At 39.1% G+C, this 22128-nt stretch overlaps 1 protein-coding gene across 1 annotated transcript; it reads right to left on the reverse strand.

Moving 5' to 3' along the window:
* Positions 1 to 1732: 1732 nt before the first annotated feature.
* On the reverse strand, positions 1733 to 20255 carry nt5dc2 (5'-nucleotidase domain containing 2). The gene is made up of 14 exons (XM_083895325.1): positions 19836 to 20255; positions 13536 to 13720; positions 13374 to 13448; positions 13227 to 13282; positions 12301 to 12394; positions 10748 to 10876; positions 8796 to 8856; positions 7912 to 8014; positions 7709 to 7810; positions 7540 to 7621; positions 5629 to 5715; positions 4559 to 4699; positions 4345 to 4409; positions 1733 to 2376 (listed from the first exon to the last, which is right to left on the reverse strand). The coding sequence occupies exons 1-14, from the start codon at positions 20167 to 20169 to the stop codon at positions 2115 to 2117; spliced, it is 1776 nt and encodes a 591-aa protein (XP_083751451.1). The 5' UTR covers positions 20170 to 20255; the 3' UTR covers positions 1733 to 2114.
* Between the last annotated feature and the right edge of the window lie 1873 nt (positions 20256 to 22128).

The raw sequence follows: 22128 nt of genomic DNA on the forward strand, positions 1-22128 counted from the left end.
TGAATGAATGACTGAATGACTGGATGCTGCGCAGCCTAGCAACCACGCGACCGTAAACCAACGTGCTCGTGTAGCAACTGCAGTTCACGACACAACCGTCAATAATTAGCAAGAAGACGGTCCCGAGCACGAAAGTGCCAGAGCAGAAAAAAAGTATTGTTTGTCTTTAAAGGGACACTGTGTAGTATTTATGGGTTTATATGAAACCAAAATCCACTTTTTTATACATATTATGTGCTCCTGCATTGTCTAGTCGCTGTATAATAGTTTTTGTTTCATTTTCGTAGTGTTTCAAAAAGTCATGTAAAATAACATGGTCGCGGGCCGCGGTTGCATAGCCACTGTTAGCAGAGAGACGCCATGTTTCTACAGGAGCCTGTAAGGACAAACGCGAGAGAACAAATCAAGCGTCTCTTTACTTTAGCTGAAGTCCCGCCTCCACTCTCTCCGCTTCGTCTGCTACGGCCGCGGTAGCTCCGCCCTCTCCCTCGCCTCACGAACCTCATCTGCTTACAGATGACATCTTTGTTGTAAATTTCAGCCTCTCCTCTAGATGGCACTATAAACTACTTACTTCACCTTCAAATGTATTTTTTATTACTGTCATCGTTATTCCACGGCTCTGTCATTTTCCAATGTTGCTTAAATTTTGACGAAAGTCCGCTGAGTTTGTTGAATTAACTTTAAAGTGCCTCCGTGATTTTTCTTTTGTGACCAAATAGGAAGTCGGCCATGTTGGATTTGGCGTCCATCAACTCATCTGTAAACAACACTGAAAACAAACAAAAAAAGAGCCAGAATTCTGAGGAGGAGGGGGGGGGGTCAGAATTCGGACTAATTTCACAATTAATTTAAATTCAAAATTTAAAAATTAAAAGTAAAATTAATTTATTTGGGCTGTTTTCCTTTTTTTTCCAATATTGATATTCTGATATTCAAAATTCAGGGTTTTTTTTCCAGAAGTGAACAATATATAATAAATTTTCTCATCATTTTTGGCAAAGTTGTATACACACTACATAAAGCAAATTATGCAAAGACATTGCCCATATTTAACTTTTTCAGATCTGTACATATACCACAACACAATCTAAAATAAAACCCCTATGAGACTCTTTTTTTTATATGTGCTATATGTTGTTGTTATTTTTGTTTCTTGTTTGATACTTCTGTGTTTGTCCTTTTGCGAGTACCAATAACAAATAAATACAGTATATATATATGTGTGTGTGTGTATATATATATATATATATATATATAATTTTATAATTCCCAAATCCAAATTCTTGCTAACATGACACAGCTATTTAAATACAGTCATGCAAAATTAGATATAGTAAAATAACCCATAATTCACTACATGAATATTGTATTGCAACATTTAATGTAGGAGATAATGGAAACAGTTTGGATGAAAACATTTATCTCAGTGCCCGAGACTAAAAGTGAAATCCATCAAATTTTAATATTTAATGGTGTTTAGTCAATATCTCATAAATATCCGTATTAAATTATGGACCTCAAGTTATTACTTTAATGTTCATACATATATTGCATTATTTTGACTGTATTACACCAAGAACAGAAAGAAGAAACATAGCATTAATATTGTTGCAGTGTTGGCAGCAGACTGAAATAATTCTGTTCATAATTCAACAAAAACACTTCACTGTCATACGAAGTATAAATGAGTAATTCTGTGTTCATGTTCAGTGTATATATAAAAAACGAGTAAATAAGAGAGCACAGATTTCTGTCATATTTCTTTTATTTGTTATATTTGTGCGTTTGCAGCTCAATATTGCTCAGCGATTCCATAATACATTGAGGCAAAACCAGAGAGTATGTCAGTCTTGTACCACAACACCTTAAAACTGAACTGCACACTCTTTGGGTAACAGTAGACCTATAGCACCCTCTAGTGAGTGCCCTATGTAAATGGATCACTTTGTAGTGCAGCATTGCTGTGTAGAGAGAGAGAGAGTTGAGAGAGTTGCACCATCTTGACTTAAAAATGGCACATGAAAAATAAAAGATCCTCCATATAGCTCAAGTGTTCATCAGGCCTAACATTCTGAATCCCCATCAGTCAGTATCAGACGAGAGCTCGGCTCTCATCGTATCTGAGACATCTCTTCCAGGAACGGCGTCTTCCTGCAGCCTGTGCAGAGCTGGTCCATCCACAGGGGGGCCTCGTGCTGCAGCGGCGTGCGGCGCGGGTAGAAGGTGAACGCGGGGTCGTAGTTCAGGAGGCAGCTCAGCGACGCCATGTAGATGTCCGAGAAGCGACACAGGCGCCTGGAGAAGTAGGTGGGGTTGTGACACGTTCGGAAGATGCTGCCAAACTGAGTGTTGAACAGGTTCTTTGTCATTATCCTGGAACAGAAAAACAAAAAAACATTTGGGTCAAAGGTGAGTAAGCGGAAGCTCACTGTGCCACAATAGAACAGCTCCCAGGTATTTCCATCGCATGGACACATAGATGTGTAAACCAATAAAGTAGGAGGAGGAAATAGCCGAGAGGGTTGAGGGAGGAAGCAGAGGGTTGTGTTCACATCCTATCTGGATGCAAAAGGGAACTGTAGACACACTTGGTCTAGGGAGGAGTGAGCGGAGGAGGCTTCAGTTTATTGCACTCTGGAGTCACTGGATATTTAAAGTAACACAATGGAGTATTTGCTCTCAGGTTCCCCACTAGGGTTGGGTACTGAAAGCTGGTACTTTTTGTACACGGTACAAAAATCGGTGCCAAATTTTCTGTGACTTGAAATGTCTGGGAGAGCGTGTTGCGAGTGCAACTACGAGCGCTGCTAGCATTGGTAGCTGAATTTGCATGTCTTTTTTTGTTGCCCCACGTAGTCGCGGAGAGAGCCGTGACATGTAATGTAAATGACATTATTTACTGTTCTTAAAGGTGAAGTAAGTAGTTTATAGTGCCATCTAGAGGAGAGGCTGAAATTTACAACAAAGAACTGCTCCTCTGCTCACCCCCTCCCTTCCCTGAGCGCTACGGTGTCCTCAGCCGGTCAAATGTCGTCCTCGTCGTCTTTCTCCGTGTCAGCAGATGAGGTTCGTGAGGTGAGGGAGAGGGCGGAGCTACCGCGGCCGTAGCAGACGAAGCGGAGAGAGAGGAGGCGGGACTTCAGCTACAAGTAAAGAGACGCTTGATTTGTTCTCTCGCGAATGTCCTTACAGGCTCCGGTAGAAACATGGCGTCTCTCTGCTAACAGTGGCTATGCAACCGCGGCCCGCGACCATGTCATTTTACATGACTTTTTGAAACACTACGAAAACGAAACAAAAACTATTATACAGCGACTAGACAATGCAGGAGCACATAATATGTATAAAAAAGTGGATTTTGGGTTATATAAACCCATAAATACTACACAGTGTCCCTTTAAATCTTCTTAATAAAAAAACTGACAGAAAACTGTAGACTTTGTTTTACAACTGAAAAAAACATTTTAAAGTACAGAAATAAGGTACCATTTTTTTTTACCACTTTTATTGATTTGCATCACGCTCTGCATCTGGACAAGTGATTGTACCTTTGGATCTTGGTCAAAGTCAAGGCCACATTATACTTCTCCGGCTGCGTAATTCGACTGCCCGTAACCACGGAGACCCCTCGAGCCTTCGCCGCGGTGACGGATACGCGCTGCGATTTCCTGTCCGATCAGTAGGGGTCGCTACGCAAGGTTGTTGTGCTTTTGACTAAAGTGAGCAATGGCGTCCTAGAGAGAAAGACTGTTGTTGCAGCGGAATATCAGTGGCCGTGTGTATTAAGATGTGACGTATTTATAGTTTGGCAGCGACGTTGTCGGCCGTGATCAGCTCCGCCTGTGGACGCTCGGTGCGCACTGTGGCCGACACAGAGCAGCTCTTCGTAAACCTACGTAGAGCCCTTTACGCAGGAGTATAAATTGGGCTTCAGTCTTTGTCATTTTCTTTGGTGAGCCAGAGATCTTTGAATTTGCATTTCCCAGACGTCGCGTCATTTGCTCGCTCTAGCTCAACGTTAGTCGCTTGTTGTTCTGCACGGAATCTCACGTCAATGGTGACAGTGGACAGTGTTTAAGGCCTGGTCTACGTATGCCATGTACGGAATGCAGGATGCATGAAACAGTAGGTGCAACATCACAAACAAGGAAGATATTTACCTACATATCAACTTAACTTCTTAAATGGACAAAATTCTTGCACTTTCAAGGACCCCATGTCCATTTAGGGTGAATTCCCAAATAAAAGGACCTGTGGTAACTCTGTACATTATGTTCTAAAACAGACAGCAGGATCACAGGGTTCATTGGGAGGAGGCTTGGATGAGGTGAGGACACTCACCTGAGTTCTTCTCGCTCTTTCTGCCATTCCTGAAAAACTTGTTTGGACTCTGGGTCTCGGTGTGTCTACAATAATGAGGACAACGCAAAGAACAAACCAAGGTCTATTAACAATGATCAATGAACAATGTGTGTTTTCTTATAACCCTGAACACCAGCGTTCTATTTGCCATGTCGTGTTTGTTATTTAAACACAGCTGGGATTAAACCCTCACCTGCAGTTGCTCCATCAGGCCGGTGAGAGCCTGAAGCCAGGTGAGGTTCAGCGCATAGCGCTCTGTGCAAACCACTTTGGTTTCCGACTCCAGCTCGGGTACGATGGCCCCAGTACGCCAGCCGTGACGCAACGTCAGGTCCTGCAACACAGTGTGAAATTGCTTTGGTCGACTTAACCATAGCATGTTTTTTTTTTTAACACTGTAAGAAGGTGAAATCTTCCCAGGAAAAGCCCACACGAATACAGGTCTCACGAGGCTCTTAATCAGATTTTTACAAGTTTGCACGAGCGTGACGTACAGCGCTGATAGTGCAGCCTCTTTTGTTCCACTTGAGTTATCGGACTCCAAAATAAAGGTGCAGTGGAACCAGGTTTACTTCAGTTCATGTTAACACACAGTGTTTTTATCCACAGCTTCGTGAACTTCGTGCTGCAAAATCATTCAGACTGAATATTTAATTCACCTTTAACGCGTCTGAGGATTGAAACTGGAGAACACGACAGACCGACTGTGTTGCTGTTGGTTTATGATAAACTTTGTGCTCTGCTTGAATTATACAAACACATGAAATCTCTCTGCGCTGAGTCAGAACTAAACACTCTTTTGGTTTCCACATCCAACAAACATTTAAAAAATAAATAAAACTCTGCATTTATCTTTTCTTGGGGTTTCCTGTATATTTGCAAGACTTTGTGTCCTTTTAACATAGGTTGTGTTTTTAAGCCGAGAATGTGTTTGTGCACGTGTTGCACGTGGCGCGCGTGTCTGAAACACACTGAAATAACACACAGCCTGTGCTGCCCTCTGGTGTTCAAAATGTTTTCTTTGCAGGCCACACCCGAGTGCCACAATGGAAATTTCCTGAATTGTGCAATAGGTGGAGACAGTGAGCATTTGGCAGCGCTGTGCATGTGTGTGTTTATGAGTTTGTAAAATCGGTAAAAATGTATGAGTAAGAGGAATTGTCACTGAAGTTACCAATGATGAAATGTATTAAACACACTTCACACACATACATAGAGCAGCAGATTCATCCACCATTGTAGAAACAGTTCTTTGACACTTACGGCCAAGTCACTGTAAAGGTGATCTCCAAAGTAAAGCACCTTTGACCCGCGCCAGCCTGTCAGCTTGAGAAAGTCAACCAGGTTTCCCTGCAACACAAAATCAAAACCACACAAACCACAAGCTCCTGCGGTGAGTTCATTCAGGTACGCAGAGTACACACAGAGTACACGCAGAGTACACACAGAGTACACGCAGAGTACACGCAGAGTACACACAGAGTACACACAGAGTACAAGGGGTGGGAATCTCCCGGCACCTCACGATACGATTCGATTACGATTCAGAGGTCAACGACTCGATTCTAAACCGATTATCGATGCATCTCGATGCAAATTTTTTTTACTTTAATACTTTGCTACTCATTTAAAAGTAAGATAAAGCAACATAAATATAAATGTGGTAGTGCCCCCTCATCTGCCTCATCTGGTGCAGACAGCCCTTTTATTTCTGCGCACCGCCCCTGCGCTGTTCTCTTCTCCCTCTCGTCGCTCCTGCGTCTCCAAGCGTTCATTTGATTTTGATTTGATCTAAAGCAGACTGGATCATTTCTCTACGCGTTTTATCCCCACATAAAAATAATGATCTTTATGACGAGGATAGAGTACAGTCGCGATGAAGTGCAGGTGATCCGAGCGAAACTGAGCGGTGACAGATTTTGAAGAGCAGAGCGCACTTTTCATCGTTTTCACTCCGTGGTCTTAATCTTTGTGAAAGAAGACGCTTTAACGCTGCAATTACGGGAATAACAGATGCATCAGATGAGCTGATGTCTTGAGTTAACTGTTCAAAGAGAGAGAATGTTCTCTGGTGTGAAGTGAATGTCGCGGGGAGTTGATAATCTGTGCCGCACGCAGCCAAGTTTCACTTTTGCGCAGAGACTTTCCAGCGTTTAACAGGCGCTGTTCCACTCGCTCTGTTTCGACCGCCGAATTATCGGTGCATCCCTAAATATAACATCTTTATTGACAAGAACGACGTAACCGTAATAATGACGCACTTGATGGTGTGACTTGGGTTTCAATCGGCACCTGGACAAGCGTGCGCCGGGCGGGTTACATGGGGGTAACGTGCGCTCTTGTTCCCCGGTATAGAAAAAGCTGAGGTGTATAAAAAAATCTATTTTAAATAAATAAACAAGCAACGCAAAGCCTGGCGACCCGCTAGGCTTATATTACACCGGGGGAATCTCTGGCTTTGCAGCGAGCGAAGCGAACAGAATGTTGCAGCAGGCGAAGACATTTTTTATTTTTTATTTTTTAATTCCGATTATTAAAGGTGAAGTAAGTAGTTTATAGTGCCATCTAGAGGAGAGGCTGAAATTTACAACAAAGAACTGCTCCTCTGCTCACCCCCTCCCTTCCCTGAGCACTACGGTGTCCTCAGCTGGTCAAATGTCGTCTTCGTCGTCTTTCTCCGTGTCAGCAGATGAGGTTCGTGAGGCGAGGGAGAGGGCGGAGCTACCGCGGCCGTAGCAGACGAAGCGGAGAGAGAGGAGGCGGGACTTCAGCTACAAGTAAAGAGACGATTGATTTGTTCTCTCGCGTTTGTCCTTACAGGCTCCCGTAGAAACATGGCGTCTCTCTGCTAACAGTGGCTATGCAACCGCGGCCCGCGACCATGTTATTTTACATGACTTTTTGAAACACTACGAAAATGAAACAAAAACTATTATACAGCGACTAGACAATGCAGGAGCACATAATATGTATAAAAAAGTGGATTTTGGGTCATATAAACCCATAAATACTACACAGTGTCCCTTTAACTTATCCACATTGATTCGGATTCGTTCTAGAGAGAATCGCGATGCATCGAAGAATCGATTATTTTTCCCACCCCTTCAGAGTACAACGTGTAACAACACAGCTGTTTTGTGTAGACGTCACTGCCTTGACTGAAAAAACACAGACCTGTTTGTAGATCTGTCCTTTGTCCAAACTCTTGATCTTATCCCACCGAAGGTCTCCGTTGCCATCCAAGCGTCTGAAAGGCCTGGAACCAGGAAGAAGAACTCGTTCAGCGCTTATCACTTTGGTTTTGACGCAAAAAGGAAACATTGCTTCCACATATTTTACTCACTTGATACAATCGGTGAAGAAATGAGGTTTGTCTGCCTGCACGATGATAACATCAAAGAAGTCTCGCCAGCCTTTTCCCACCATGTGTATCATTCCTTTATCGCTGGAAGACGGGCAACAAAAACACACAGATGATATAACGGAACGCGAAACCGTGAGCTCTCGTCGCGAACACGCGAGGTAAACGGATACGACGACGCTTACACAAAGCTGAACGGGCTGTTGGTGATGAGGAAGAGTTTCTTTCCCTGACTGGCCAAACGGTGCAACACGGCGTCCGTCTCCTCTCCTCTCAGGATGTACTTATCTATGAGCAGACAGGAGGAAATCTTAGAAAGGCTTTGAAGCAGGGGTTCTCGAAGTTTTGATACCTGAGGGCCAATTTAGGAACCCAACATTGGACTGAGGGCCGCCAAAGGAAAAAAAAATCAGAAGAAAACCCAGAAAGAAATCCCATTTGTAATAATTTTAATGACCAGATTGCAGTTCTACAGTTTACACTTATTGGTCTGTATCCAGTAGGGGTGGGGGAAAAAAAAACGATTCACATAGGAATCGCGATTCTAATCATCCACGATACTGAATGGATTTATAAACTTCAAAAATCGGTTTTGAAAAAAAAAAAAAAGAAAAAAAAATTATTTTTTTGTTTTGAATGAATAAATGTAAATTTTTGTCATAAGTTTGCCGTTGTGTGATCACATTATCACATTATCTTATACAAACTCTATTGTTTTGATGCCATCATTTGCCTTAACACACTATGCATCGTATCAATTTTTGAATCAAGAATCATATGAATCAAATAGTTTGAATCGAGAATCGATTTTGAATCGAATGGTGACCCTAAGAATCGGAATTGAATCGAAACGTGAGCCGCCCATGGATTCACAGCCCTAGTATCCAGTAATGTCCAATAAACATTTAACAAGCTCAGTAGCTCCTGGATTAAAACTATCAACTGTAATTGATTGTGGGCCGCCAGAAATGTTCTTGCGGGCCGCCATTGGCCCCCGGGCCGCACTTTGAGAGCCAATGCTTTAAAGTGTTGCAGGGATGTGACTGAATAATGAAACGTGATTTCTTACCCAGATCTTGCATGACCCATTTGTACATGAAGCCTTTGATGTGAACCATGCCGATCGCTTCCTGTGGAGAAAACAAGCGTGGGATATTTGTTACAGATCTGTGGTACTCAACATTTTCCGATACCGACATCACAAACTCGAGTATCTTCCGATACCGATATCATTCCGATGCAGTAATTTTAAACCAACTATGGCGACGCGTTTGTGCCGAGTCATTGCTAAGACATCATTCTCCAACTGTGCAACAAAAAGAAGAAATAAAGCCCAAACATGACTCAGCAATAAATGCTTTTGCTCTTCTTGTCACATCTGTGCATAGTGAAGCATGCCATATATATGTAGGATTTTTGGATTGTATCGGATTTTATATTTTTATCCGTTCGATATCCGATACAGTGATTTTCACCAATAGCAAACCGATACAGATACTGACCGATACCGATTCCCATCCCCATTTTCTTGATGCATTACACAGTATAGCAGAGTAGAATCTTAAAGTGTTTAAGACCATGTTTAAATCTGCTATTTAAATTGCATTCTCATTATTATTAGTAGAGATAGACCGATATTGTTTTTTCAGGTCCGATACCGATTATTCGTAGTCAAGGAGGCCGATAACCGATATTTGGAGCCGATATTCATTTCCAGTAAAAGTGAAAATATTGGCGTCAAAATGTTGAATAATAGAAAAACCAACATTTAACTTAAAGGTTTAATTGCCTTTAAAGCATATTTTTATTCAACAGCTTTTGTTAAAGTTTTTTTTTTTATCATCTTAGACAATAGACATCTTTATTTTAAAATTCTAACAAAAATGTGCAGGAAGCTCCCATAGCTCCCATGTTATTTTATCTTTCACTTATATTTGTTCAAGTTGAAACAAAAACTAAAAGTGCAGGTAGTTCGCAGGGTCAGCAGCATCCCTTATGAAGTAAACTGAAATTAAATAAATAAATAATATAATAAATAAATCTCTTATCTACGGAGCCCCCTAAGTGACATGAGAAAAAAAAATAAAAAAATTGAAATCTCGAGTTTCAAAAATGAGATCTCGAGTTTCCCAAAAAAATCTGGAAAAAAATTTTTTCATTTTTTTTTTCTTTTTCATATTTTTGGGAATGAAATAAAAAATCTGGAGATCTCGAGTTTCCCCAAAAACATTAAAAAAAAAAAATTCAAATTTTCCAATTGTATTTTTTTTCAGATTTTTTTGGGAAACTCGAGATCTCGAGTTTCAAAGTCGAGATCTCGAGTTTCCCAAAAACATCTGAAAAAAATAAAAAAATAATTGAACATTTGAAAAAAAAAATTCATTCCCAAAAAAATGAAAAAGGAAAAAAAAAAATCACATTTTTTTTTCCCAGATTTGAAACTCGAGATTTCAATTTTTTTTTTTTCTCATGTCACTTCGGGGGCTCCGTACTTATCGGCCTTTGAAAAAAAAAGGCAGATGCCGATACGCGTCAAAATGCCGAATATCGGCGCCGATATTCGGTCTATCCGTAATTATTAGTATGTTTTTTTTAAGCAATAGTAAATTAATATCATTATTGAAGATGTTTAAACTGATCAGTGAACAGTTTACAAACATATTTACACTGATGTAAGTGTGGTAGAAGTCCTAGTTTAGGGTTAAATTGTAAAACGATGCTGTGTTTTTGATAAAAACATCTTTGGAAACATTGTATCTGTGACGAAGAAACGGACGGCGTGCAGAGCAGCAGTTACTGGAAACCTCTGCAAAAACATGAGGGAAAAGGCAGCCATTGTTCCTTCTTCCACTGATGAGAGTTGTTTCTTTTTTTCCCCACAGATCAGCAGATTCCTGGACTTGCAGCAGAAATATCACAGTGTGTGAGAACCACAGGAACAAACTGGACCGCCTGTGTGTTTCTGAGTATGAGAGCATAACTAAACAAGGTGTGTGTGTGTAGTATTAAATGAACACTCACAGAAACATCTTTGAAGAGGTGAACTGGATCATAGTCGATGTCATTGGTGATGAAGAAATCATTCGCCACAGCCATTAAAGTCATCTCGGGGATGGAGAAGATGTCCATGTACTGCTTCACTTTGGGACCCTGTGAAAGAAAAATGCGCTTTATTGCGTGTCAACACCTCCGAGGCAGTGCATCGACTGTTAATTCGCTTCATTGTGGCTTCTGTGCTCTTCTAAATGACTCCTTAATCACATTTGAACCATTTCCACAGCGATCTCTGCCCACAGAGAGACCCGGCACACATGATTATTTTGATAAGACAGCTTCAAGACGCAAACAAACTTCCTGTTGCAGGAAAACACTTAGAAAGTCCTGATGTACCGAACTCAAAACATCTGACCCCGACACTGTTTCCCGATTAGATTACATGGCATGCTCATTACAGTTTCTACTTTTCTTAACTGATTTACAACTGGTAAAAGAAACATCAATAATACTCTGCATGCAGAGTTCATGTCGTCAACATTGAAGGGGGCAGAAGCTCTGTTTTCATAGCCACGATTAAACAAATGAGATTACATAAGTCACTCATATCAGGGCTTGTGCAATAGCGCGCGCTACATTGCAGCGACACACGGGCACAGATTAAATCCTGATGTGTTTCTCGATGAGATTAGCACAGATTAACTGAGGCAACAATGTCATGACCAGGTTTTTACTGAGGCCAAAAAATAAACATTGATGTTAAAACGAGTGCAGGGCAAAAGGTTAACGCGCGTTAACGCACGACACCTTTCCAACGACGACTGAGCGGAAAAAGACGCGCATAACGTCATAACGTTTGCGTGCCGCGGCACCGGAGTCCAGGCACCGTTTACGAGTTAGCTCCGTTAGCGGCATTAGCTCCTTTTAGCGCAGCTAGCGCGCCTACAGTCAAACCGGAGCGGTTTGACTGTAGTTTATTAAAGGAAAAGAGCAGCGCTACAAATAACCAGTGTAACTGTGTACTGGGTATGTGTGCCCAGATCCACAGCTACTAATATTTAACTTATCCCATAGTACACTACTTATCAAAAGTTTGGGGTCATTTAGAAATGTCCTTATTTTTGAAGGAATGAATATAACAATGAATATAACATTAAATGAATCAGAAATACATTGTTCATGTGGTAAACGACTATTCTAGCTGCAAACGTCTGGTTTTTAATGGAATATGTACATAGGTGTATAGAGGCACATTTCCAGTGTTCTAATGGTACATTGTGTTTGCTAATCGTGTTAGAAGACTATTGGATGATTAGAAAACCCTTGTGCAATGATGTTAGCACAGCTGAAACAGCTTTGCTGGTTCTTTGACGAAAGGGCAACATGATTATTTGGAATAAAAATCATTATTTCTAATCTTGTCAATGTCTTGACTATATTTTCTATTCATTTTGAAACTCTTTTGATGAATAAAAGTGTGACTTTTAATGGAAAACACAACAAAAATTGTATAGGTGACCCCAAACTTTTGAACGGTAGTGTAGATATACTCTGCTAGTGAAGAAAAACACCGTCCTCACCTTCCCATAGAAGCCACTGTCCTGCTGCAGGGGGACGTGGAACGTTCCCCCGTAGAGCTGAAGGACCTCCTCGTCCGAGAGTGGACTCAGCCCGCTGGTAAAAATCAAACGAGACGACAAATATAAGTGGGTTTTTCTTTGCTTTCATTGGCAGTGACGTTAAACCAAAAGCTGAATAAAGTGAAAGTAGCATGCAATTAAAGGTCACATAGAGTGGTCCTGTTGCACATAAATGTTAGTTATGGAGGTCTACTTACATATATTAACTTGTTTTTATGGTCAAAAACCTCCTAGTTGCTGTAAACGAGCTGATAGAAATCCTCTTTTCTGACGGTGTTTTTCTTCTGCGAGATTTCAGAGTGAACTTTCACCCCCAGAAGACAGAGTCTTGTGATTGGCCAGTACTATCCAGCACATCCGTTCTCAGAAGCGCAGCGCCCCCCTCTGGAACGGTGGATGCACTGCTCCTCATTATCAAAACATTGTTTTAACAGTGTTTAAAAATAGCTTCTTCACGACTCCCCGCCGCAGTCCCTTTGACGACTTTAAACCAGAGTCAGACCCAGAGTCAGAAGACACTGTTGCTCGTGAAACACCTCCACAACGGACGTTATTCTTCTTCTGCGGTTCAATGTACGCAACCGGATGTGCCCGGACTAGTGCCCGGAGCAGGACGATCGGTTGTTCAGGAGAACCGCTGGTTACGTAACTATTACAGGATTTTCAGTGATCTCGTTGAGCCCCGAGATTACAATAAAACACAACGTTCTCAGCAGTGGCTGAACTGTTTGTTTGGAACCTTCAGGGCTTCATAAACAAGGTAATGACGCAGATACACACCAAAAAAACAGCATTATTAGGAACTTCTGGTCTGGTTCCGCTTTAAGAACCATGGGGCTACGTGGCTGTGGAACCTGGGAACTCACCGATACACAGTTCCTGGCTGGATGTAATGGAAGGCATCAATCTTCATCAGAAGACCCTGTTTTTAAAAAAGAAACAACGACTTTTCATCATTTATTTAGAGCAAAATGTAAAGACTTTCTCTTTGTTACAAGTTTTAAATAATCAACCTTTTGGATGTCGTAGTGAAGACCTCGAGTGGCAAAGTTGGAAATGTAGTCATATCTGCGGAGTCCTTCAGGGTACTGTCAGCAGAGGAAAATAAATAATCTGTGAACTCGCGTGAACATAAAACAGCTGTAATGACAGTGCGGCGCGACGAAGGAACGCACCTTGAAGTGCTCGACGAGAAAGTCCTTTGCCGTGTTGTAGATCATGATGTCGAGAGCGTTGGAGTACAGAGCCAGCGTGTAGTCGTAGTCGAAGCCGTAGATGTCCACCTCGTCCAGGCTCACCTCGTTGTTGGCGTAGATGGCGGCGGCGTTGAGGATCTTGCACGCGCCCGGTGGGATCAGCTCTGACCCGGGGATAACAACAGAGGGTTAGTGATTCAGACAAAATAAACTTTTATTTTGGTAGAACTGGGGTCACGGACGGGGGTCTTAAATTCTTATGTAAAAGAAAGTCCACAAACTTTTAGTTTTTTCCCATTAAAAGTCACACTTTTATTCATCAAAAGAGTTGCAAAATGAATAGAAAATACAGTCAAGACATTGACAAGATTAGAAATAATGATTTTTATTCCAGATAATCATGTTGCCCTTTCGTCAAAGAACCAGCAAAGCTGTTTTCAGCTGTGCTAACATCATTGCACAAGGGTTTTCTAATCATCCAATAGTCTTCTAACGCGATTAGCAAACACAATGTACTAGAGCTGAAACGATTAATCGATGAATCGATTATTAATCGATTACTAAATTAATCGTCAACTATTTTGATAATCGATAATCGGTTTGAAGCTTTTTTCATGATTAAAACTAGATTTCTGATTGTTTTAGCTTCTTAAATGTGAATATTTTCTTTGTTTCTTTGCTCCACATAACAAAGAAATCATTAAAACTGAATAATTTTGGTTTGTGGACAAAACAAGACATTCGAGAACATCATCATTTCCAGGTTTTGACGAACATTGATCAACGTTTTTTAACATTTTATGAACTAAACGATTCATCGATTAATCGAGAAAATAATCGACCGATTAATCGATTACCAAAATAATCTTTAGTTGCAGCTCTACAATGTACCATTAGAACACTGGAAATGGGCCTCTATACACCTATGTACATATTCCATTAAAAACCAGACGTTTGCAGCTAGAATAGTCGCTTACCACATTAACAATGTACAGAGTGTATTTACGATTCATTTAATGTTATTAAAAAAGTGTTTTTTCTTCAAAAATAAAGACATTTTTAAGTGAGGCCAAACTTTTGAACGGTACTTTATGTTGCAAGGCTGAGCGAGCAGCATGCACTTCTGCAGAAAAGACAGAAGTTGGCTGTTTTCGCTTTAGTTGAAGTTGGCAGCCCCGGCTGCACGTTGCATAATCGGTGCTTCTAAGATGTCAAGTTGCTCGTCAGTGCGCTGAGCTGTTCCACACAGAACATTGTGTTCACTGCAGCCCGTGCAGAATCAGAGCGAGAGAGCGTTTTTCTGCTTTTGCTGAACGGGGAGTTAAAGGGCATTGGTTTGTTGTTCCACTTCCCTCGGTTTTTTGCCCAGCACTATTTTTGATAAGAAATGCCATGCGACTGCCACATGGACACAGACCAAACAAAAAGTGTTTGCCTGAAAGTGCCCAGGCTGGAACATGAGCTCAGGACTGTCAACAGCAGCCAGTGGAACATGTTGGCGTTTTTTGTCCTGGGGGGAGTTTAAGAGTTAGGTTCGATGACTGTAGCGAGGCGAGCAGCAGACATGTACCGACCAAACCCAATGCTCTTTTTTTTTTCTTCTTTGGAGTTGGAAAAACCTCTCCCTACAGACGTGCTTCAAAAGCTCCGGTGTATGACATTACTGTATCAACTGGGAGCACATAGAGTACATGAGTCGCCTGCTTTACACAAATGCAGACACGTAAACAACTATTTTATCAGTAAATAAAAAGAAATCCACAACAAAGTGGTTTTATTTTGATACTTCCAAGTGCTTTTGCATATTTTCTCACTGTTTTCCAGACGGGGGCTTTTTGTAGAAACTGAGCATTTGTTGTGTATTATCATTATTCTGGTAATTGTTTCTAATTCCAGTGTCATGAAGCTCTAAAAATGGAACCGGGTCGAACACAGAAAAGTCAATATTTTTTGTTTCGCAATGTTTATCCTCTGCTTGGTGGTATGAAGTTGAAGATCTAATGCTTTATTTTGGAAGCATTGCTTTGTTTTTGGTGACCTTTTTTCCTGCTTATACATATATATATATATATACACACATACATATATGGACCGAGAGGGCAGCTACAAGAAAGAAACCACATAAAAGAAAAAGGGAAAACAATTAGTTGAGTTCTTTGGTGGCTGCAGCTTTTCTTATACACATGGACATTTTTCATGCTTTATATTTTGTTGCTAAACTGAAACCTTTCAAACTAGTTTCACTTCATGCAATTTTCATGTCTGTGTATTATCTTTGCTGCACAGGCTTTTATCATTCAAAAAAAAGTTGTATCTATCTATTTGCTGATGTGAGTAATAACACAAGATAAAGTACATATTAATATTTGATTTGACAGTAGTAGCCATGTGCACTGTTAGCAGTCTTATTGCAAATAAGACATTAATAATAACACATTGCAATACTTCACTGTACACACAAAATCTATATTTTCCATGCTTAGGTTCTGCAGCACTGATTTATTGGCAGAAAAAACAGTATTAACTTTACGCTTTAAAGGCGCCATATGTAAGAATGTGGCCAAAAACAGTTACTACACTCAAATTCAAAATGCCGAGGTCTTTCAGGATTTGTTTTCTCCGCCACTGTAGCTCAGACGTATTGTAAGTGGCAACCCGTGGTTGCTCGCCAGCTGAGACTCTACTGACTGCAATGATTGGTAGACGGCGGTAGGTGGCGCCACATGCCAAAACATGATTTCAAAACATAAACATGATTTGCAGTCTGCAAAATATATTTTTAATGTGAAAATGTTGTCTGTACTGTTGTTGTTGGTGAGTTCAGTTTGTTATATGAACATTATTCCTGAGTCTCTGTGACATATTAGGAGGATTTTATGGCCAGTTGCTTTATATTTATTACATAATGCACCTTTAACTCATGTATCTGCACTGAGACATGCATTTGTTGTGCTTAACTTCACACGCAACATCCATATTTGTCATGTTTGTTGTTGCTGCAGTGTGCATCACCCTCTTGTTTTGATCATTAAAACAATAGCATAAACAATAGCACTGCAATGCTCAAATGTTCTTTTTCCATATGCAATGTTTGTTTTCACACTCGTGGGGCTGCAGCGTTTGGTTGATGAGGAATAACAGGATCCATCTGGATGCACGTATGCACGCATGCATGTATGTATGCATGTATGTGTGTGCAGCAGCATGTGTGTGCAGCAGCATGTGTGTGCAGCAGCATGTGTGTGTGTGCAGCAGCATGTGTGTGTGTGCAGCAGCATGTGTGTGCTCTTTGTTCGCTGTTTTCAGACATAAAATAGAGGAACTTGCACGAGGACACTGACTCGTCCACAAACACGATTTTTAAGTTTCAAATTAAACCAATAATGCGATTAAGGGCGAAGGAGGAAGCAGCAGCAGCAGCAGCAGCAGCAGCTTGAACAAACTGGATATTTGGACAGAGAGAGGAGGAGGAGGAGGAGGAGGAGGAGGAGGGGGGCAGCGTCTCGCCTCCCTCACTGAACAAAATGTCTCCACTTGTCCACATGCAGCTGAATATCGTGGACGTGCTGACGTGGTCACATGAGACACTCTTTGGCTGAAGAAGTGTGTGTGTGTGTGTGTGTGTGTGTGTGTGTGTGTGTGTGTGTGTGTGTTCTTGTACTTGCGGCATACTGAGGACCAGTGAGGGTTTTTAACCAACAAAGTGAGGTCATTTTTACGGAGTGAGGACATTTTGGCCAGACCTCACTTTGTTTTCATTGAAATCACTTCCCTAGATTTGTCCAAATTAGTTTTTCACATTTTGGACGACATAGTATAGTATGACGTTTTTGTCAAATTTTGGACCAAAAATTGTGGGTCAAATTTTTTTTACATTTTGGACGACATAGTATAGTATGAAGTTTTGTCAAATTTTGGACCAACATTTTTTTTTGTCAAATTTTGGACCATTTTTTTTTTGTCAAATTTTGGATCATTTTTTTTTTTGTCAAATTTTGGACCAATTTTTTTTAGTCAAATTTTGGACCAAATTTTTTTTTAGTCAAATTTTGGACCAATTTTTTTTTTTGTCAAATTTTGGACCAACATTTTTTTTTTGTCAAATTTTGGACCAACATTTTTTTGTCAAATTTTGCACCAACATTTTTTTTGTCAAATTTTTTACCAACATTTTTTTGTCAAAGATTTGTTAAAATTTTGGTCGACATAGTATAGTATGACGTTTTTGGTCAAATTTTGGACCAACATTTTTTTTTGTCAAATTTTGGATCTTTTTTTTTTTAGTCAAATTTTGGAACAATTTCTTTTTTGTCAAATTTTGGACCAAATTTTTTTTTAGTCAAATTTTGGACCAATTTTTTTTTTTGTCAAATTTTGTACCAAATTTCTTTTGTGTCAAATTTTGGACCAATTTTTTTTTTGTCAAATTTCGGACCAACATTTTTTTTGTCAAATTTTGCACCAACATTTTTTTGTCAAAGATTTCTCAAAATTTTGGTCGACATAGTATAAGTATGATGTTTTAGTCAAATTTTGGACCAAATTTTTTTTTAGTCAAATTTTGGACCAAATTTTTTTTTAGTCAAATTTTGGACCAATTTTTTTTTTTGTCAAATTTTGTACCAAATTTCTTTTGTGTCAAATTTTGGACCAATTTTTTTTTTGTCAAATTTCGGACCAACATTTTTTTTGTCAAATTTTGCACCAACATTTTTTTGTCAAAGATTTGTCAAAATTTTGGTCGACATAGTATAAGTATGATGTTTTAGTCAAATTTTGGACCAAATTTTTTTTTAGTCAAATTTTGGACCAATTTTTTTTTTTGTCAAATTTTGGACCAACATTTTTTTTAGTCAAATTTTGGACCAACATTTTTTTGTCAAATTTTGCACCAACATTTTTTTTGTCAAATTTTTTACCAACATTTTTTTGTCAAAGATTTGTTAAAATTTTGGTCGACATAGTATAGTATGACGTTTTTGGTCAAATTTTGGACCAACAATTTTTTTTGTCAAATTTTGCACCAACATTTTTTTTAGTCAAATTTTGGACCAACATTTTTTTGTCAAATTTTGCACCAACATTTTTTTTGTCAAATTTTGCACCAACATTTTTTTGTCAAAGATTTCTCAAAATTTTGGTCGACATAGTATAAGTATGATGTTTTAGTCAAATTTTGGACCAAATTTTTTTTTAGTCAAATTTTGGACCAAATTTTTTTTTAGTCAAATTTTGGACCAATTTTTTTTTTTGTCAAATTTTGTACCAAATTTCTTTTGTGTCAAATTTTGGACCAATTTTTTTTTTGTCAAATTTCGGACCAACATTTTTTTTGTCAAATTTTGCACCAACATTTTTTTGTCAAAGATTTGTCAAAATTTTGGTCGACATAGTATAAGTATGATGTTTTAGTCAAATTTTGGACCAAATTTTTTTTTAGTCAAATTTTGGACCAATTTTTTTTTTTGTCAAATTTTGGACCAACATTTTTTTTAGTCAAATTTTGGACCAACATTTTTTTGTCAAATTTTGCACCAACATTTTTTTTGTCAAATTTTTTACCAACATTTTTTTGTCAAAGATTTGTTAAAATTTTGGTCGACATAGTATAGTATGACGTTTTTGGTCAAATTTTGGACCAACAATTTTTTTTGTCAAATTTTGGATCTTTTTTTTTTTAGTCAAATTTTGGAACAATTTCTTTTTTGTCAAATTTTGGACCAAATTTTTTTTTAGTCAAATTTTGGACCAATTTTTTTTTTTGTCAAATTTTGTACCAAATTTCTTTTGTGTCAAATTTTGGACCAATTTTTTTTTTTGTCAAATTTCGGACCAACATTTTTTTTGTCAAATTTTGCACCAACATTTTTTTGTCAAATTTTGTACCAAATTTCTTTTGTGTCAAATTTTGGACCAATTTTTTTTTTTGTCAAATTTCGGACCAACATTTTTTTTGTCAAATTTTGCACCAACATTTTTTTGTCAAAGATTTGTCAAAATTTTGGTCGACATAGTATAAGTATGATGTTTTTGTCAAATTTTGGACCAAAAACTTTTGGTCCAATTTTGGACCAAAATCTTTTTGTCAAATTTAACTGGTACTGCAACCAGTAGTTCTTTATAGATGTCATTCATGAAGTAGATATTTGTAATTGTGTTGATTTATAAAGTGGAAATGCTGGTCCTCACTTTGTCAGCAACGCAGTCCTCAGTATGCAACAAGTACATGAATGTGTGTGTGTGTGTGTTTCCTGGAGGGAAACCTGTGCGCGTGCTTACCTTGGACTAGCCGCTTCATGTCATTGTACCGCGACCACAGGTAGGACCTTTGGTCCACGGGCGCTGCCTTGGAGGTGAAGCCCCGTCCCCGCACGGCGGCACCGACGGCGCCCGCGGACTTCTTGGGAGGCTTCTTAGCGCCGGGGGGAGGCTCGCTGCCGCGGGACGAAGGCACGTCGCCCCCGGGCCTGTCTGAGTCTGAGCCGCAGCTTTTGTGTTCCCCCCGTCCGGAGGCGCTGCATGTGCTGGACAGTCTGACACCGGGAGGGGCCCCATGGTTCCCCCTGGTCCACAGCGCGCGGGTCAACGCTGAGCTCAGTGTCTTCGCAGACATGTCGCTATCAGCGGCGTCAACGCGTCTCTATTATCTCAATGTTGTTGCTCCTGCAAAAACCACCAGCAGATGAAAACAAGCCCCTGCTTGTCTAAGCCCCGCCCCGCACAATACGTCACAGAGGGGGGCGGGGCGTCCTCGCCCCAGCGCAGCCAATCAGGACGCAGATGTGTCACTGTATCTATGATCACAACATTGGGCGGGTGCAGTAACATGCTGATGTACATGTTGATGTGCATGTTGTTTTCTCTGGATTTCAAGCTTCCAAATAAATCGTGAATGTGCAGATTATTCTGACAGTGTTTAGTTTAGCGACGACACACTGTAAAATGAGCGGCATCATAAATGTTAATAAATTAATGTGAGAAATGTATGAACGTGTGTTATACAACAATAATAAAACACTCTTAATATAAACAACACAGTGTTTTAGTGAATAAGTGTAATATAATATTGTTTGTATAGTAGTTTCAAGGCCTACAGAGGTATTTACAAAGATCCATTAACCTTTTATTAACCATTTTTATGAAGCTATAATTAAAGTTGATATCAGTATAATTCTTTATCAGCAACAACAATACAAACAAAATTGTATAAAAGTGTGGAATGACAGTGTTTTGGTTTTTTGTAAAACAGTCAAATTGGAAAATAATAATTATATTTTAGCATTAAAAATATAATTTTGCTGGTGTATTGACCATTACAGACACATACAAAAATGTTTTTGATCATTTCCAATGCTGTTAATTTAGGGCAACTGTGGCATAAACTTTCCATTGAGTGGCAGTCTAATAAATTTAGTTAGCACTGTACAAACTCAAAATTTTAAACTAATTCTTCCTTTACATTTTGAGTTATGCGTAAGAGACAAACACTCAAAACTCAACCTACTGGACATTCACACAATTACAGCACGTTGTGTTATAATTATTAATATTATAAATATAATATACGTCGTAATAACCTACTTGTCAGATATAATTACAGTATATTATGTAATTTAAAAAATAATAATATTATTATTGTTATTATTATTAAAGACACATACATGTTAATGTGTAACGTTATGACTTTTACCTTTGAAAAAGCCATAGGTAGGTAGGAAGTAATAAAAAGTATTTTGATTTTACTGTTGAATAAAAAAAGTTATACAAATTTGGACCGGTTAAGATTAGTAATCAGCTGTGAGCTATGAACGGAATGAAGTGAAAACAACTATGTTTGCACTTATAAAATGTAGATTATTATAGTTTCTGAGCAACAACATATATTATATGCATATATATAAATATGTATGTAATATGGTAAAAAAAAAAGAAATTAAATACTTTTCTATTTACTTTTTGGCTGCTTTTTCCATTATTATAATAAAACATACAGTACAGAGGCTATAAGAATGTGCAATATAGTCTTGTATCCTTTTTTTAACACAACCTGTTGACAATCTGATGATTTTCACCAACTATATAAACACACCTGAGCAAAAAGTCCTCAAAATGATTAAAAATCGGACTGAAAAATAAAAAAAACTGTCAAATTTTTGTGACTTCTGCACAATTTTACTTTACTAATTATATCACGACTAAAAATCAGATATAAAATGAGTCGTAACTTTGACTCAACAAAACACGAGACAAGGTAAAAAAAAAAACGCATTTTGTAAAGCCTGAATATATGACCTGTAAACACACACGCCGCCAGGATGTCCATATAAGGAGTTGTGTATTAGTCCCACAGTAAATTAGCATGGGTGCACCTGTGGCACAGAGCTGTGCCGCGTGAGCACTAAGGGTGAAAAGAGGACTGGTGATAAGGCTTTTCAATGACTTTAAAAAAAAACAAAAAAAAAAAACATCTTGTGATCCTCAGTACATTGTGACCTTCCTATAATTGAACACACACACACACACACGTACAGTACATTATAGTGTATTGTTTGACGATTAAAGTTCTCCAAAC

This window comes from Microchirus variegatus, assembly GCF_963457635.1.
Source record: "Microchirus variegatus genome assembly, chromosome: 9".
Lineage (NCBI taxonomy): Eukaryota > Metazoa > Chordata > Actinopteri > Pleuronectiformes > Soleidae > Microchirus > Microchirus variegatus.

Excerpts from the sequence above, each read along its gene's own strand:
- nt5dc2 (XM_083895325.1), bottom strand. The coding sequence starts at position 20,169 with ATGTCTGCGAAGACACTGAGCTCAGCGTTGACCCGCGCGCTGTGGACC. Across the intron at positions 13,283-13,373 it reads TTCACTACGACATCCAAAAG|GGTCTTCTGATGAAGATTGA; the intron begins GTTGATTATTTA and ends TTTTAAAAACAG. Across the intron at positions 5,716-7,539 it reads AAGGACAGATCTACAAACAG|GGAAACCTGGTTGACTTTCT; the intron begins GTCTGTGTTTTT and ends TTTGTGTTGCAG.